General features: G+C 46.1%; 1 protein-coding gene and 5 non-coding genes across 6 annotated transcripts in view; all 6 read right to left on the bottom strand.

The window, feature by feature from the left end:
- Window positions 1–205: 205 nt before the first annotated feature.
- LOC107298370 (chloride channel protein 2) overlaps window positions 206–15,670 on the bottom strand; it is a gene marked incomplete at its 3' end in the record, with an annotated part of 38,537 nt that continues 23,072 nt past the window's right edge. The window contains exons 7-10 of the mRNA XM_029286508.1: window positions 3,519–3,644; window positions 2,471–2,555; window positions 2,250–2,351; window positions 206–290 (exon numbers count right to left, since the gene is read on the bottom strand). Coding sequence (XP_029142341.1) covers window positions 206–290; window positions 2,250–2,351; window positions 2,471–2,555; window positions 3,519–3,644 — 398 coding nt within the window. The remainder of the gene's footprint in view (window positions 291–2,249; window positions 2,352–2,470; window positions 2,556–3,518; window positions 3,645–15,670) is intronic.
- LOC114923483 lies at window positions 9,813–9,931 on the bottom strand. The gene has a single exon (XR_003810642.1). It is a non-coding gene; the product is annotated as a 5S ribosomal RNA (ribosomal RNA).
- Window positions 10,315–10,433, bottom strand: LOC114923479. The gene has a single exon (XR_003810638.1). It is a non-coding gene; the product is annotated as a 5S ribosomal RNA (ribosomal RNA).
- Window positions 12,796–12,914, bottom strand: LOC114923482. The gene has a single exon (XR_003810641.1). It is a non-coding gene; the product is annotated as a 5S ribosomal RNA (ribosomal RNA).
- LOC114923481 lies at window positions 13,290–13,408 on the bottom strand. The gene has a single exon (XR_003810640.1). It is a non-coding gene; the product is annotated as a 5S ribosomal RNA (ribosomal RNA).
- LOC114923480 lies at window positions 13,890–14,008 on the bottom strand. Its single transcript, XR_003810639.1, has one exon. It is a non-coding gene; the product is annotated as a 5S ribosomal RNA (ribosomal RNA).

Raw genomic sequence — 15,670 nt, 5'->3', positions numbered from 1 at the left:
AACGACGGTGTTACTAACTTAAGAACTCCAGTGATTCACTTAGCAACTGTAGCAAGAAAGGTTGTATAACAGCGGAAAACTCAAAACTAACCACTGTCTCACTTAACAATGAAAGTTTGGGCTCACGTTGTGGCCGTAAGCCGAGGACTACCTGTGATAGCATGACGCCTGATTGGACAGTCTACTTTGGGGGCTCAAAACTTACCTGGCCTGCCATGAATTGTCCGAAACCAGGTGGGAAAGTCAGCGTTGCTATGAGGAAGGTGACGAGAGCAGGAAAAAGCAAGCGCCTGTCAAGACCACAAGAAAACAGCACAGGGTTAACATGGCACAAACACAACACAATTTTGCTTCCTGCTTCTTCAGCTCCACATTCTGGTGCCCTCCAGAGGTGCTGCCTGTACACTTAAAGGTGTAATAGTAATAGTAATAATAAAGTCGGAGGAGACCTTGGAGGTCATCTAGTCCAACCCCCTGCTCAGGCAGGAAACCCTATACCATTTCAGACAAATGGCTATCCAGTCTCTTCTTAAAACCTTCCAGTGTTGGAGCATCCACAAGTTCTGGAGGCAGGTTGTTCCACTGATTGATTGTTCTAACTGTCAGGAAGTTTCTGCTTAGTTCTAGGTTGCTTCTCTCTTTGGTCAGTTTCCATCCGTTGCTTCTTGTCCCTCAGATCTATCCCACTCCTGCCCAGGCCCCCACAGGCCCCCTTGACGCGAACTATGTAGAGCTGGCCACACCCACCCAGTAGGCTACACCCACTCCCTCCATGCCCACCCAGTAGGCCGCACCCACCCTGGCCACCCCCACCCAGCCCCCTGAGGGCAACTGCAATGCTGATGCGGCCCTCAATGAAATTGAATTTGACACCCTTACTTAGACTGTTTGTGGCAACATAAGGATTCTAAATTTATGATGCATTTAACTCCGCCCCCACCTTTGCCTGCTCTTTTCCTACATTTATGGAGGCATCTCTTACTTAGTTTCTTGCCTTTTTCGGGAGGGGGGGGACCAGAATGAAACTCTAGTTTTAGCATCACAAGATACATTTTTTTAAAAAAAGAAGACCCTCACCCACACACGGGAAGTGATGCCTCCCTCTTGTGGGGGGGGGTCCTTCCCTCGATGTTAAATGCAAAAAGCTTGACCACCAAAAGCTAGCCTCTACTTGCCCTGGGGGCTTGAGGCTAGAGAAGGCTGGAGCTTTAAGCCCCTCCAGTGATCCAAAAAAGGGGAGACCCTTGGAGATGCCCTGTGACAGTACAGTGCGAATGGCCTTGGGAGCCCAAAAGATGCAGCCAAATGAAAGGTCGGATCAAAGGCAACTGAGTCCAAAGGAGGAATGGTGGCAGGGAAAGTGGCTAGTTTCTTAAGCTGTAAAGGGGATTTGTAAGATTGATGTTAGCCTTGTAAGGTAGACCAAATAGAAAAGAAGGCCACATAAGCACATTTTACTTTATTGTAAGGTGATATTAATAGCATTTTGCAAGTCTTAAAAAGTATATTTGTCCGAAATGGTATAGGGTTACCTACCTGAGCAGGGGGTTGGACTTGATGACCTACCTCCAAGGTCCCTTCCAACATCATCATCATTATTATTATTATTATTATTATTATTATTATTATTATTATTATTATTATTATTATTATTATTATTATTATTATTATTATTATTATCCAGGCTACCAACCCTATCCCTTCCCATTCTGGTCTGTGTGTTTGTATTTGTGTGTGTGTGTGTTTGTGTGTGTGTGTGTGTGTGTGTGTGAGAGAGAGAGAGAGAGAGAGAGAGAGAGAGAGGAGAGAGAGGAGAAAGAGAGAGAGGAGAGAGAGGAGAGAGAGAAGAGAGAGAGAGGAGAGAGGAGAGAGAGAGAAGACAGGAGAGAGGAGAGAGAAAAGAGAGAAGAGAAAGAAGAGAGAAGAGAGAAAGAGAGAGAAGAGAGAGGAGAGAGGAGAGAGAAAGAGAGAGGAGAAGAGAGAGAGAGAGGATAGAGGAGAAAGAGAGAGAGAAGAGAGAGAGAGAGAAAGAGAGAGAGAAGAGAGAGAAAAGAGAAGAGAGAGAGAGAGGGAGGGAGAGAGAGAGAGGGAGGGAAGGAGAGAGCCTCTCTTCTCTTTCCCCTTTTCCAGCCCCAGCCTGAGGTCTTCCCACAACCCAGTTACTTAGGCTACTTTCCGATAGGAAGGCCCTTAGGGCGTCCAGGATGAGACCCGCCCTGACCCCAAACCTGGGTCTTTGCGCGCCTTACTTTTTCATCAGGAAACGGTTGATGGTCTTCTGCTTACGCATGAATTGCACAATTTTGCGATTGAAGTAGACAAAGAGGGCTCCTCCGAAGCCACTGGCGATCCTAAGGGGGGGGAGAAGAGGGGTTAGCAGGGAGAGGAGAAGGAAGGCGGATTTGGGAAGGGGGAAGCGTCCTCATCCAGAGGCAGGAGAGTCCCCCCCACAAAAGCCAGTGATGCTCACCCAATCACTGCAAAAGCCGGCAGCTCTTGCAGATCAAAGGGGAAGTCCAGCCGGAAGCGGGTTTTGAAAAGAGCCGTGATGGTTTCTGAGGGAAAAACAACAAGCTGGAGTGAGACAGGACAAGAGGGACAATTCAGATAAAGGGTGTACAGATCTCTGTACCAGGAATACAGGCAGTCCTCAATTTATGACTGTACAGGTAGTCCTTTGTCAAGGTAATGATTTAAAAGCTAACGAGCTGATGTAAGATGTATGATGTAATGTTGGGAATGACTCAGCAAGGTCTGTGTCCCTTTAAGAGCCAGCAGGATCTGTGTCTCTTTAAGAGCCTTTGTACGGAAGGAAGGCTCTGCTGCTGTGTTTTCTCTCTTCTGTTTCCTGCCGTAACTGCAGTTTGTTATAGCCTGCTGTATTAACACTTGGATGTATATTGTTCCTGGTGTATGATATTGTAGATAGTGTAAGATAAACCATCATTTACTATAGATCACTGTTTACTGTGTGTACTCCTGGGTTATCTCAGCGCAATAAGACTGTGCACGCTCTGACATCCTTGACTTACAGCCATTCGTTTAGCGACCGTTCGAACTTACAACAGCCCTGAAAAAAGTGACTTATGACCGTTGATCATGTGACCCTGTGGTCACATGATCAGAATTTGGGTACTTAACCACCGGCATGTATTTATGACCAGTGCCCTGGTCTCCAAATTTGGCAACTTTTAAGACTTGTGGACTTCATCTCCCAGAATTCCTCAGCTGGCTGACGATGTTTGAGCAACTCTGATTGGTGGATTTTAAGATTCGTTGTCAGCTATCCTGCTTTTAGCAAAATAAGCCAAAATAGGCCTCCCAACAAGTTGGGAGGAAAAAAATTATGACCTATGACCTCTTCTGCCTTACATACAGGCCATTGTTTCAGAATTCCACCCCAAACGTACAAGGCACTTTATTTAATGGTTCGGCAATACCCTTGGGCCAGATCCTGGTTACTCCTGATGCCACTTAATCCACTCCTGAGCTCCTGCAGGAAAAAACCACAACCGTACCTTCATCTTTGTTCCACACCGCAAGGACCCGGAAGATGAACGCGCTGAAGGTGGCCGCGAAGAAGCCGCGCCAATAGTTGCGGACAGCAAAAAACGTGGAAGTGACTTCGATGCTGAAAAGGACACCTAATGGAGGAGAGAAGAAGGAGGGAAAAAGTCATCTAAATTCAGCCCCATTTATCTAGGTCTCTGATTCTGTGGATCAAACATTAACCCTGTGGTAAGATTGGTGGCCAATAAATTTTACAAAGAAACAAAGAAACTGACAAACTTTAACTCTCCCACTGGTATTCTTCCAGTTTATCTGTCCTCGCTTTTCAAAAATGCAGCCTCCATTCCAATACCAGTGGTCCTCGACTTAGGACTACAACTGAGTCCCACATTTCCGTTGCTGAGTTTTGCCCCATTACATGACCTTTCCTGCCACAGCTGTGAACAAGTGAATCCCTGCACTTGTTAAGTTAGTAACAAGGTTGTTAAGTGAATCTGGCTTCCCCTTTGACTTTGCTTCTCAGAAGGTTGCAAAATGGGATCACATGACTCTGGGACGCTGCAGCCGTCATAAATATGAACCAGCTTCCAAGCATCTGAATTTTGTTCACGTGACCGTGGGGATGCTGCAACGGTCATAACTGTGAAAAACGGTCACAAGTCACTTTTTTTAGTGCCATTGTAACTTTGAACAGTCACTAAATGAACGGTTGTAAGTCGAGGACTACCTGTATCACCTTGGGAAAAACACCATTAGCCAGAATGGATGGAACAAGAGGTAACAACCACACATCTGCAATACTACAGCCAATTTTGATCACTATATCATAAAAAAGATGTTGAGAATTTGGAAAAAATTCAGAGAAGAGCAACTAAGATGATTAAAGGCCTGGAGACCAAAACGTACAAAGAACGGCTGCGGGACTTGGGTTTGGCTAGTCTAAAGAAAAGANGGGGAGACAGGATAGCAATATTCCAGTATCTGAGGGGCTGCCACAAGGCAGAGGGGGGCAGGCTGTTCACCAGAGCACCAGAGGGAAGGACGAGAAACAATGGTTGGAAACTGATCAAGGAGAGAAGCAACCTGGAATTAAGGAGAAACTTCCTGACAGTGAGGACAATTAACCAGTGGAATAGCTTGCCCCCAGAAATCATGGGCACTCCATCACTGGAGATTTTCAAGAAGAGACTAGACATTCACCTGTCTGAGATAGTGTAGGCTGGACTAGAAGACCTCCAAGGTCCCTTCCTATTCTATTCTATTCTATTCTATTCTATTCTATTCTATTCTATTCTATTCTATTATCTCAATCATTACAAGATTGAGGGTTGGACTGGATGACCTTAGTGGTTTCAGCTCTGAGAGTGGGGAGGAATTAGGACTGAAGAAGCTTCTTGGATGAGAAGCGAGACATTTCTAAGGAAAATCAAGAAAGTCCAGTTGTTATTTGGAGAAAAGCACCCTTGGGATGCCTTAGATTAATCTAACGGCCCTGAAAAATATCCGTTTATTGCGGAAAATTGATGAATAGCCCTCGCGATTTCATCTTCTCTCCTCAAGAAGCAATGACGCACAAAGGCACGACGACGACAACAAAAGATTAGAATGAGGCAGCACTAAAATCCAGAGAGCTGAACTTTAAAGGAATTATTTTTAAGCATCCTCCTTCTCTTTTGAGATCTCCAGTGGGCCAAAGTTTACTGGTGCTGTCAATCAACTTTAATATTTGTAAGGAAACATAAATATCAAAAGAAGGAAAGAAGACGCTCCCTCACTCCTTCTAAAGCACACTTAATCTGAGGTAACCCACACTTATGGCATTCGACAACTTCAGAAACAAGCGGTTGCAAATTTGGAGAGTCAATTTGCACTACAGGAAGACGACAGTGCAATAAATAGAGGAATCAACAAGGAGGTGCTTAACACACCCATCTGGAAGTGTGTACTGTGTACTTGGCTTAAAACTGGAGCAGAAACTAGAATATCTTCAGATAATTACAATCTTGGGATAAACGGTTCTATCGGGTATATTCAGTATTTTCCCCCCCTCCTTCTTAACATTCATCTGGATTCTTCCTCCTCAGTTAACAGAATAACAGAGTTGGAAGGGAATTTGGAGGTCTTCCTGGTCAAGCAGGAGACCTTATACCAGGAGTCTTCAAACATGGCCCTTTTATGACTTGTGGACTTCAACTCCCAGAATTCCTCAGCCAGCATGCCTGGCTGAGGAATTCTGGGAGTTGAAGTCCACAAGTATAAAAGGGCCAAGTTTGAAGACCCTGCCTTATACCATTTCAGACAAGTGTCTGTCCAGTCTCTTAAAATCCTCCAATGATGGAGCAGCTATAATAGGGGCCTTCAAATTTGGCCCTTTTATGACTTGTGGACTTCAACTCCCAGAATTCCCCAGCTGGGAAGCGAAGCCTGCCGGCTAGGGAATTCTGGGAGTTGAAATCCACCCATCTTCAAGTGGCTGAAGTTGAAAAGTACAGTATGGTCTGGATACTACACCTTACGAAGGATTCAGACACACTATAACTGATTGAGTGATCAGATTAGAAGTGCATCGGAGACTAACTGAAGGAGCAGAATGCCTGGAGAGAAGAAGACAATTTACAGGAATATCACCTCAAAGATCAAGAGACATACACATACATTCCCATTACCACCACCCAGGTGGGACAGGGAATTAATAAAGAATATTGGATTTAACTATTTTCCAAATATTGGATTTAAGTATTTAACTATTTTCCAAAGCAGCATAAGGCAGGATAAGAAGCAATGGATGGAAACTAATCAAGCAGCGATCCAACCTAGAACTAAGGAGAAATTTCCTGACGGTGAGAACAATTAACCAGTGGAACGGCTTGCCTCTGGAAGTTGTAGCTCAGGGGTCTTCAAACCTGGCCCTTTTATGATTTGTGGACTTCAACTCCCAGAATTCCTCAGCCAGCGGGGCTGGCTGAGGAATTCTGGGAGTTGAAGTCCACAAGTTATAAATATATGCGTCTGTGTCTGAGGTAAGCAAGCAAAAATATTTGAAAGAGACGCCTTTTTAGTAAATTTGTCTCCAATAGTTAATAAAGGCATCACAACTTCTCCTTGCTTCCACTCCCTCAAACTACCCCCCCCTTTTTTTTTTTGCAATGGCAGAGAAAGCTGGAATGGTACAGGCAGTCCTCGACTTACAACAGTTCATTTAGCGACCGTTCAAAATTACGAGGTCACTGAAAAAAGTGACTTTTGACCGTTTTTCACCCTTACGACCGTTGCAGCATCCCTGTGTCAAGTGATGCTTGGCACCTGGTTCATATTTACGACGGTTGCAGTGTCCCGGGGTCACGTGATCCCCTTTTACGACCTTCCTCACAAGCCAAGTCAGTTTCACTTAACAACCGTGTTATTAACAACTGCAGCAAGGCAGGTCGTAAAAGGGGGCAAAATTCGCTTAACAAGCGTCTCGCTTAGCAACAGAAATGTTGGGCTCAGTGGTGGTCGTAAGTTGAGGAGCAGGGGGTTGGAGTAAGGGACCCGCAAGGTCCCTTCCAACTCTGTTATCCTATTACGTCCTATTAATTTGTGGCTTATTTGTGAAAGGAATAGATTATTAATCAGAAATTTCTAATGAATTTAAAGGTCTGTAGGAGAAGCCACATGAAAGTCATAAACTCAAACAAGTTAACTATATACAAATAAGAAAAGCAGAAGTTGCTAGCTAACTGAAACAGCAATTAGAGGAAACACAAAAACTGAGGTAAAGTTTAGAGCTTAAGGTAGTAATAATAATAATGATAATGATAATGATAATGATAATGATAATGATAATGATGATAATGATAATGATAATGATAATGATAATGATAATGATAATGATAATAATAATAATAATAATAATAATAATAATAATAATAATAATAATAATAATAATAAAGTTGGAAGGGACCTTGGAGGTCATCTAGTCCAACCCACTGCTCAGGCAGGAAACCCTATACCATTTCAGACAAATGGCTGTCCAGTCTCTTCTTAAAAGCTTCCAGTGTTGGAGCATTCGGTATAACCGCAAACAAATACAGAGATAACTATAAGAATAGAGCTTTGTTAATAGAAAATTAGATGGTGATAGATCGGATGTGCACAAAGGGGCTTCCTGGAACATTGGGGGGGGGGGAAGTGGTTTTAGGCGGTCCGGATAGTTTATTGGATGATTAGGGAAGGGGCGTTGAGTGGGATAGGGGAGGGGGGGAATCTGCGTCGGGGGCAGGATGTAAAAATGTGTCAAACAGCTCTTTAAGATGTGGCTGGACCCCTGCGTGTGTTTCAGTCCACCAAGCCTTTGCAAATGCTTATTTTTAAATAAAACTTTGTTGCTGGGATTCCAACGGAGTTTGTTTGTTTTGGGATCTTGAGCCACGTTCCAAACATTTGGATAAAAAGTCATTAATGTACCCTCCGCCTCAAAAACTGAACAAAGGGCTTGAAGTCTCCAAATTCCCCCGGAGGCAAAGTGGAAAAGTTTCCGTGCCATTTGCCCTTAAATTACAAGCAAGCCAAAGGCAGATATAAATACGTTTGCACAAAGTGGCTATTATTGAAGATAGCTTTATTCTGTTGGGGCGTCTGGATTGCAAGGCGACTCTCCCTCCCATCACACACAATATCCTATCTCCATATCTAAATATTTTGACAATCCTAACGACACGAGGCCCTGTTTGGAGATTCCTTTTTTTAACAAAGATGTTATTTTTCTCCCGGATTCAATGGGGGCAAGGAAATAATTTCTTGGCAACCGTGAACGCTGCAAAAGGCATATCCATTTTTATCCCCACGAAGCTTTGCCCTCTGCAATCCTTTTCCAACTTTTTATAAAAAAATTACACACACACACACACATATATATATATCAGACCATTTGTCCGAAATGGTGTAGGGTTGGACTCGATGACCTCCAAGGTCCCTTCCAACTTTATTATATATATATCCTAAATTTTTGGATTGCTAACAAAGAATTAAGGGGGACTGGGATAGCTATTTCGAGCTGATTAGCTCTCATCAGGCAAAAGATTTCTTCCCCCCATATTTGGGCTGACAGGGTGCATCAAAAAAACACTATACACACACATATACACAGTGCTTTTTTTCTAAAAAAAAAAAAAAAAAAAAGGTGCCGGAACTCACACACATCATACAACCCGCCTTGCCTACCCTACAAGGTTCCATCCAAAAAAGGTGCCGGAACTCCGTTCTGGGCATTCTATGAGGAAAAAAAGCCTTGTATATATATATATAAGGTTCACAGATAGTTCTCGACTTACGACTACCATTACACCCTTTTTAATGATCCCGTAATCCCTTAATTCAGCCCGAAATTTCTGTTGCAAAGAAAAGAAGTCCTTAAGTGAGTTTTGCCCCATTTTACAACCTTTCTTGCTACAGCTGTTAAGTGGATCACTGCAGTTGACAAGTTAAATACACGGTCGTTAAGTGAATCTGGCTTCCCCATTGACTTGGCTTGTCAGAAGCTCGCAAAAGGGGATCACATGACCCCCCGGGACACGGTAACCGTCATAAATATGAACCAAGCATCTGAATTTTGATCACATAAGCAAGGGAGGCTGCAATGGTCGTTAAGTGTGAAAAACGGTCATGTCACTTTTTTCAGTGCCATTAATTACTTCGAACGGTCACTAAACGAACGGTTGTTAAGTCAAGGACTATCTGTAGAAGCTTTGGGAAGTGTGCATATTATCTGGGGGAAGTGCCATTTGCTTCCTAAAGTTATCTATTCCTAGGAATTTGAGATGACCCCCGCCTATTCTTCTCATTATATTTTATTATAGGCCCTTTTTGAATCTTTGTCTCCCGATAGCCCTTTTTATTTCCTTGCCAAAATGATTTCTCAGAAAACAGAAGTGCCACAAGTACGATTAACAAACGTTGGTTTAAAGTCTGAATGCCTCCTTCCCCCCCCCCACCGCATTTTTCAAATTCCCAACCAATTCTTCTTTGGTGTTCACGGGGCTGCATTTACACAAGGATGTTAATCTGGCTTCAGCATTAACAAATGTTTTGAGTTAATAGAAGAAAGAAGAAGAAAGAAGAAAGAAGGAGGAGAAGGAGAAGGAGAAGGAGAAGGAGAAGAAGAAGAAGAAGAAGAAGAAGAAGAAGAAGAAGAAGAAGAAGAAGAAGAAGAAGAAGAAGAAGAAGAAGAAGATCCACTACTAGAAGCTGCAGGGTAAACCACAAAACATATTCTGACCTACAGGGCGAGATTGAAACACGGGTGCAAAAAAAAAGAAAAAAAAAGCCTACAGCACCCGGTATTCCCAGGCGGTCTCCCATCCAAGTACTAACCAGGCCTGACCCTGCTTAGCTTCCGAGATCAGACGGGATCGGGCGCGTTCAGGGTAGTATGGCCGTAGACAGTATTAGAGCTGCTTGCCGCTGCCTTTAAGCCAGGGCTCGCTGGCCGCCTGCACTACCACCAACAAAACCACGAGTAACTCTACAACCCGGACCATCATGCCCAGCACCAGGCCCGTTACTCTATTCTTTCTCTTGCGGCGGCTGCTGCTGCTGCTGCTTTCTTCACCCTCACTGTGCTCTGCAGAGCCAGGCCGCCCCTTTGGCCGAGCGGATGGAAAAGACACCGAATCGGATCCTGCGGTCTTGCAATGGGAGACGCAGCACTGCGTCCTCTGCAGGGGCTGCAAATTGTAGCCAAAGCTTAGGACAGGCTGCACCAGGGGAGGGAGGGAGGAAAAAAACGGGTGTGGGTGTGTGTGTGTATGCAAAAAAATAAAAAAAAGCCTACAGCACCCGGTATTCCCAGGCGGTCTCCCATCCAAGTACTAACCAGGCCTGACCCTGCTTAGCTTCCGAGATCAGACGGGATCGGGCGCGTTCAGGGTAGTATGGCCGTAGGCGATTCCAGTGCCGTTTGCTGCTGCTTTAAGGCAGCGCTGGGCACCCACGTGCTCAACACCTCAATCTAACTGTAAGAGGGACTACAATCTAGACCATCATCCCCTGCCGTCAGATCCACTATTCCTTTCCTTTCGGCTGCTGCTGCTACTACTAACATTTTCTTCAGCTCACTGAGCTATTACAGCAGGGGTCTTCACCCTTGGCAACTTGAAGACTTGTGGACTTCAACTCCCAGAATTCCTCAGCCAGGCACACTGGCTGAGGAATTCTGGGAGTTGAAGTCCACAACTCATAAAAGGGCCAAGTTTGAAGACCCCTGCTCTACAAGAATGCAAATGACCAGCTGTCTGCAAGGATTATAAATCCTTCCATTCCCTACCATCCAGTCAGAACTCTGGGAGTTGAAGTCCACAAGTCTTCAAGTTGCCAAGGTTTGAGAAGCCCTGTATTACAGGGTCACACGCTGCCGGGCAGACCCAAGCCAGCCCTTCTGGCCGAGCGGAAGGCAAAAGACTAACTCGGAAGACCTATGGAGATTCTCAGCCATCCAGGTCAGGGTTGTCCCAAAGGTGCTTTTTCAGGAGGCAACTGGACTTTCTCGTTTTTCTTTGAAGACGTTTCGCTTCTCATCCAAGAAGCTTCTCCAGCTCTGACTGGCTGGTGGGGAAGGGAAGGATTTATACTCCTTGCAGACCGCTGGTCATTTACCTTCTTTTAGCAAGTTGTTAAAGCTACCTGGGTTGTCAGGATCACCTGAGTGGTGCAAATGGTTGTGGAGCCTTCCTGGAGCTGCTGAAAGGACCGTGTTGTAGACTGGAGATAGATGAGGTCATATCCCTTCCCCTCTGTTGAAAGAGGGCTGTTCAATTTTGACATAGGATAGAAGGCCTCTTTGACCCCTCTTTCAAACCAGCGGTCCTCTCTGTCCAAAATGTGGACTTTGCTGTCCTTTGTCTTCTAAATGCAGATGGACTGCTGAATCTGGTCCTGATGGGTTTGTTCTCCTATGTTGTGCCATGCGTTTATGAAGTGGTTGTTTGGTTTCCATTCAAACCAGCATTCATCTCTGCCCACACAGAGTGCGAAAACAGACATGTCAAACACGCGGCCCGCAAAGTGGTTTCATGCGGCCCGTGAAGCCATCCTGGAAACAGTGAGGGAACGGCCCCCGCTGCCTTGGCCCCGGCCCAGGCCAGCCGGGAGCCAATGTACAATTTTGTGGTGGCCATCTATGCTGAAACGCATTCAGTCTTAGCTCCATAAGCCACCCTCCCCCTGCATGGCCTGAGAGGAACAGTGAGGCTCCTCCAGTGGACCATGCCTTGGCACTTGCCCCAGTCCCACCCCCTTCTGCCAGAGACCCTCAGATCTGTCCCACTCCTGCCCAGGCCCCCACAGGCACCCTTGATGTGCACGATGTAGAGCTGGCCATGCCCACCCAGTAGGCCACACCCACTCCATCCACGCCCACCCAGTAAGCTGCACCCACCCTGGCCAAACCCACCCGGCCCCCCTGAGGGCAACCGCAATGCTGATGCAGCCCTCAATGAAATTGAGTTTGACACCCCTGAGCTCAAAGAAGGCAAGTGACCAGCTGTCTGCAAGGAATATAAATCCCTCCCTTCCCCACCCTCCAGTCAGAGCTGAAGAAGCTCCTTGGATGAGAAGTGAAACGTCTTCAAAGGAAAAATCAAGAAAGTCCAGTTGCCCAAAGCACCTTTGGGATTAACTCGGCATCTGATCTAGTGGGCTTGAAGAGGGAGATGCAGTGCTTCCTTTCCTGCATAGGCTGCAATTTGCTGCAAAAGTCTACAACTGGCTGGACCAAGGGGTTCAAAAAAAAAAAAAAAAAGCCTTTTTGAATCTTTGTCTCCCGATAGCCCTTTGTATTTCCTTGTTAAAATGATTTCTCAAATAAACAGAAGTGCCACAAGTACGATTAAAAAACGTTGGTTTAAAAGTCTGAATGCCTCCTCCCCCCCCAGCATTTTTCAAATTCCCAACCAATTCTTCTTTGGTGTTCACGGGGCTGCATTTACACAAGGAGGTTAATCTGGCTTCAGAATTAACAAATGTTTTGAGTTAATAGAAGAAAGAAGAAAGAAGAAAGAAGGAAGAGAAGGAGGAGAAGGAGGAACAGGAAGAAGGAGGAGGAGGAGGAGGAGGAGGAGGAAGAGGAAGAAGGAGGAGGAGGAGGAGGAGGAGGAGGAGGAGGAGGAGGAGGAGGNGAAGAAGAAGAAGAAGAAGAAGAAGAAGAAGAAGAAGATCCACTTCCAGAAGCTGCAGGGTAAACCACAAAACATATTCTGACCTACAGGGCGAGATTGAAACACGGGTGCAAAAAAAAAGAAAAAAAAAAAAAGCCTACAGCACCCGGTATTCCCAGGCGGTCTCCCATCCAAGTACTAACCAGGCCTGACCCTGCTTAGCTTCCGAGATCAGACGGGATCGGGCGCGTTCAGGGTAGTATGGCCGTAGACGGAGTTCAGCCTGCTTGCCGCTGCCTTTAAGCCGGGGCTCGTTGGGTGCCTGCTCTGCCACACACAAACTCAGGAGCAATTCTACAACCCGGACCATCATGCCCAGTACCAGGCCCGTTACTATATTCTTTCTCTTGCGGTGGCTGCTGCTGCTTTCTTCACCCTCACTGTGCTCTGCAGAGCCAGGCCGCCCCTTTGGCCGAGAGGACGCAAAAGACACCGAATCGGATCCTGCGGTCTTGCAATGGGAGACGCAGCGCTGCGTCCCCTGCAGGGGCTGCAAATTGTAGCCAAAGCTTAGGACAGGCTGGACAAGGGGAGGGAGGGAGGAAAAAAACGGGTGTGGGTGTGTGGGTGTGCAAAAAAGAAAAAAAAAGCCTACAGCACCCGGTATTCCCAGGCGGTCTCCCATCCAAGTACTAACCAGGCCTGACCCTGCTTAGCTTCCGAGATCAGACGGGATCGGGCGCGTTCAGGGTAGTATGGCCGTAGACGACACAAAGTCCGCTTGCTGCTGTTTTAAGGCAGCGCTGGGCCCCCACGTGCTCAACCCCACAATCTAACCGAGAAGGACTACAATCTACTAACTAGACCATTATCACTAACTAAACCATCATCCCGTAGTAGACGGTCTTCAGTCTGCTTGCCGCTGCCTTTAAGCAGAAATTCGGTAGCTGCTTCCTCAAGCTCCAGTACAGCCATTAGCACAATTATAACAGGGACCATTATCCCCTGCCAGCTTTCATTCCTCTTTCTGCTACCGTTTTCTTTACCTAACTGAGCTACTGTCACAGGCTGCTTGTAAAGGCAGGACGCCATTCTAGGCAAGTGAATGCAAAAGGCCGGCCAGCCGATCTCACCCAGCGGGCTCGGAGCGCTGCTTGATCTGCACGGGCTGCAATTTGGAGCAAAAGTCGAGCACAAGCTGAACAAGGGGGAGGAGAAAAAACAAGGGGTGCAAAAAAATAAAATAAAAGCCTACAGCACCCGGTATTCCCAGGCGGTCTCCCATCCAAGTACTAACCAGGCCTGACCCTGCTTAGCTTCCGAGATCAGACGGGATCGGGCGCGTTCAGGGTAGTATGGCCGTAGACAATATACTGCGTCCTAGCTATTGCTTTTAAGCCGCTTCCCCATTTAAAACTAACAACCATCATAATAATCTGCATTGACTGGATCTTCAGTTTTAACAGAGGCATCCATCTCCAAATGGTCTATGAAAACAATTTAAAAAAAAAATCTTTTTGACTAGGGTCAGAGGTAGGCAACCTTGGCTCTTTTATGACTCGTGGACTTCAACTCCCAGAATTCCTGAGCCAGCCTGGCTCAGCTTGGAAACCTCTCCCTTTCCCCTCAGCATGGCTTGGTCAGGAATTCTGGGAGTTGAAGTCCACAAGTCATAAAAGAGCCCAGGTTGCCTACCTTAGGCCTAGGCCGCTTTATGACTCGTGGACTTCAACTCCCAGAATTCCTGAGCCAGCCTGGCTCAGTATGGAAACCTCTCCCTTTCCCCTCAGCATGGCTGGCTCAGGAATTCTGGGAGTTGAAGTCCACCAGTCATAAAAGAGCCAAGGTTGCCTAACCTTCTCCATTTTGGAGCACTGGGGTTTTTCTCCTTGCCCTGCATTCACACGTTTGGCTAACAAGTCGCTCCAAAAACAGATGGAGCTCATGAAGAGATAGCGTGAAAATACAGATAGTCCTGACTTAATGTCCACAATTGAGCCCAGCATTTCCGTTGCTCAATGACCCGGCTGTTAAGCGAGTTTCGCCCCATTTTACGACCTTTCTTGCCGCCGCTGTTAAGCAAATCACTACGGTTATTAAGGTTATTAAATTACTAACCCGATAGTTAACTGAACCGGGCTTCCCCACTGACTTTGCTTGTCAGAAAGTCACAAAAGGGCATCGATCACATGACTCCTGGGACGTTGCAACCGTCATAAATGTGAGTTAAGTTGCCCAGGGTCTGAATTCTGATCACGCTGCAATGGTCATAAGCAGGGGTTGGCAACCTTGGCTCTTTTATGACTCGTGGACTTCAACTCCCAGAATTCCTGAGCCAGCATGGCTCAGTATGGAAACCTCTCCCTTTCCCCTCAGCGTTGCTGGCTCAGGCATTCTGGGAGTTGAAGTCCACGAGTCATAAAAGAGCCAAGGTTGCCTACCCCTGGTCGTAAGTATGAAAAATAGTCATAAGTCACTTTTTTTCGTCGGTGTGAAAAACGGTCGTAAGTTACTTTCTTCAGTGCTGTCGTAACTAAACAAATGGCCACTAAACGAACGGTTGTAAGGTGAGGACTACCTGTAAAAGCATGAGCATGGAGAAGAAGCAGAAGTGTTGTGTGATGTGTTGTTCACTTGCCCCCTGGGTGAAAATCTCAAGGGTGATACCCCAAAGGTGCTTTTTCACGAGGCAACTGGACTTTCTTGTTTTTCTTTGGACGTTTCGCTTCTCATCCAAGAAGCTTCTTCAGCTCTGACTGGATGGTGGGAAATGGAAGGATTTATATTCCTTGCAGACAGCTGGTCATTTGCCTTCTTTTAGCTCTCTGTTTGTGGACAGAGAGGACTGCTGGTTTGAATGGAAACCAAACAAGTTCATAAATGTATGGCACAACATAGGAGAACAACCCCGTCAGGACAAGATTCAGCAGTCCATCTGCATTTAGAAGACAAAGGCCGCTCTTTCGAGGACAGCAAAGTCCACATTTTGGACAGAGTGGACCGCTGGTTTGAAAGAGGGGTCAAAGAGG

This window comes from Protobothrops mucrosquamatus, unplaced genomic scaffold, assembly GCF_001527695.2.
Source record: "Protobothrops mucrosquamatus isolate PMUCROS unplaced genomic scaffold, P.Mucros_1.0 scaffold3925, whole genome shotgun sequence".
NCBI classification, from domain to species: Eukaryota; Metazoa; Chordata; class Lepidosauria; order Squamata; family Viperidae; genus Protobothrops; species Protobothrops mucrosquamatus.
This window is presented reverse-complemented; position numbering and strand designations above follow the sequence as displayed.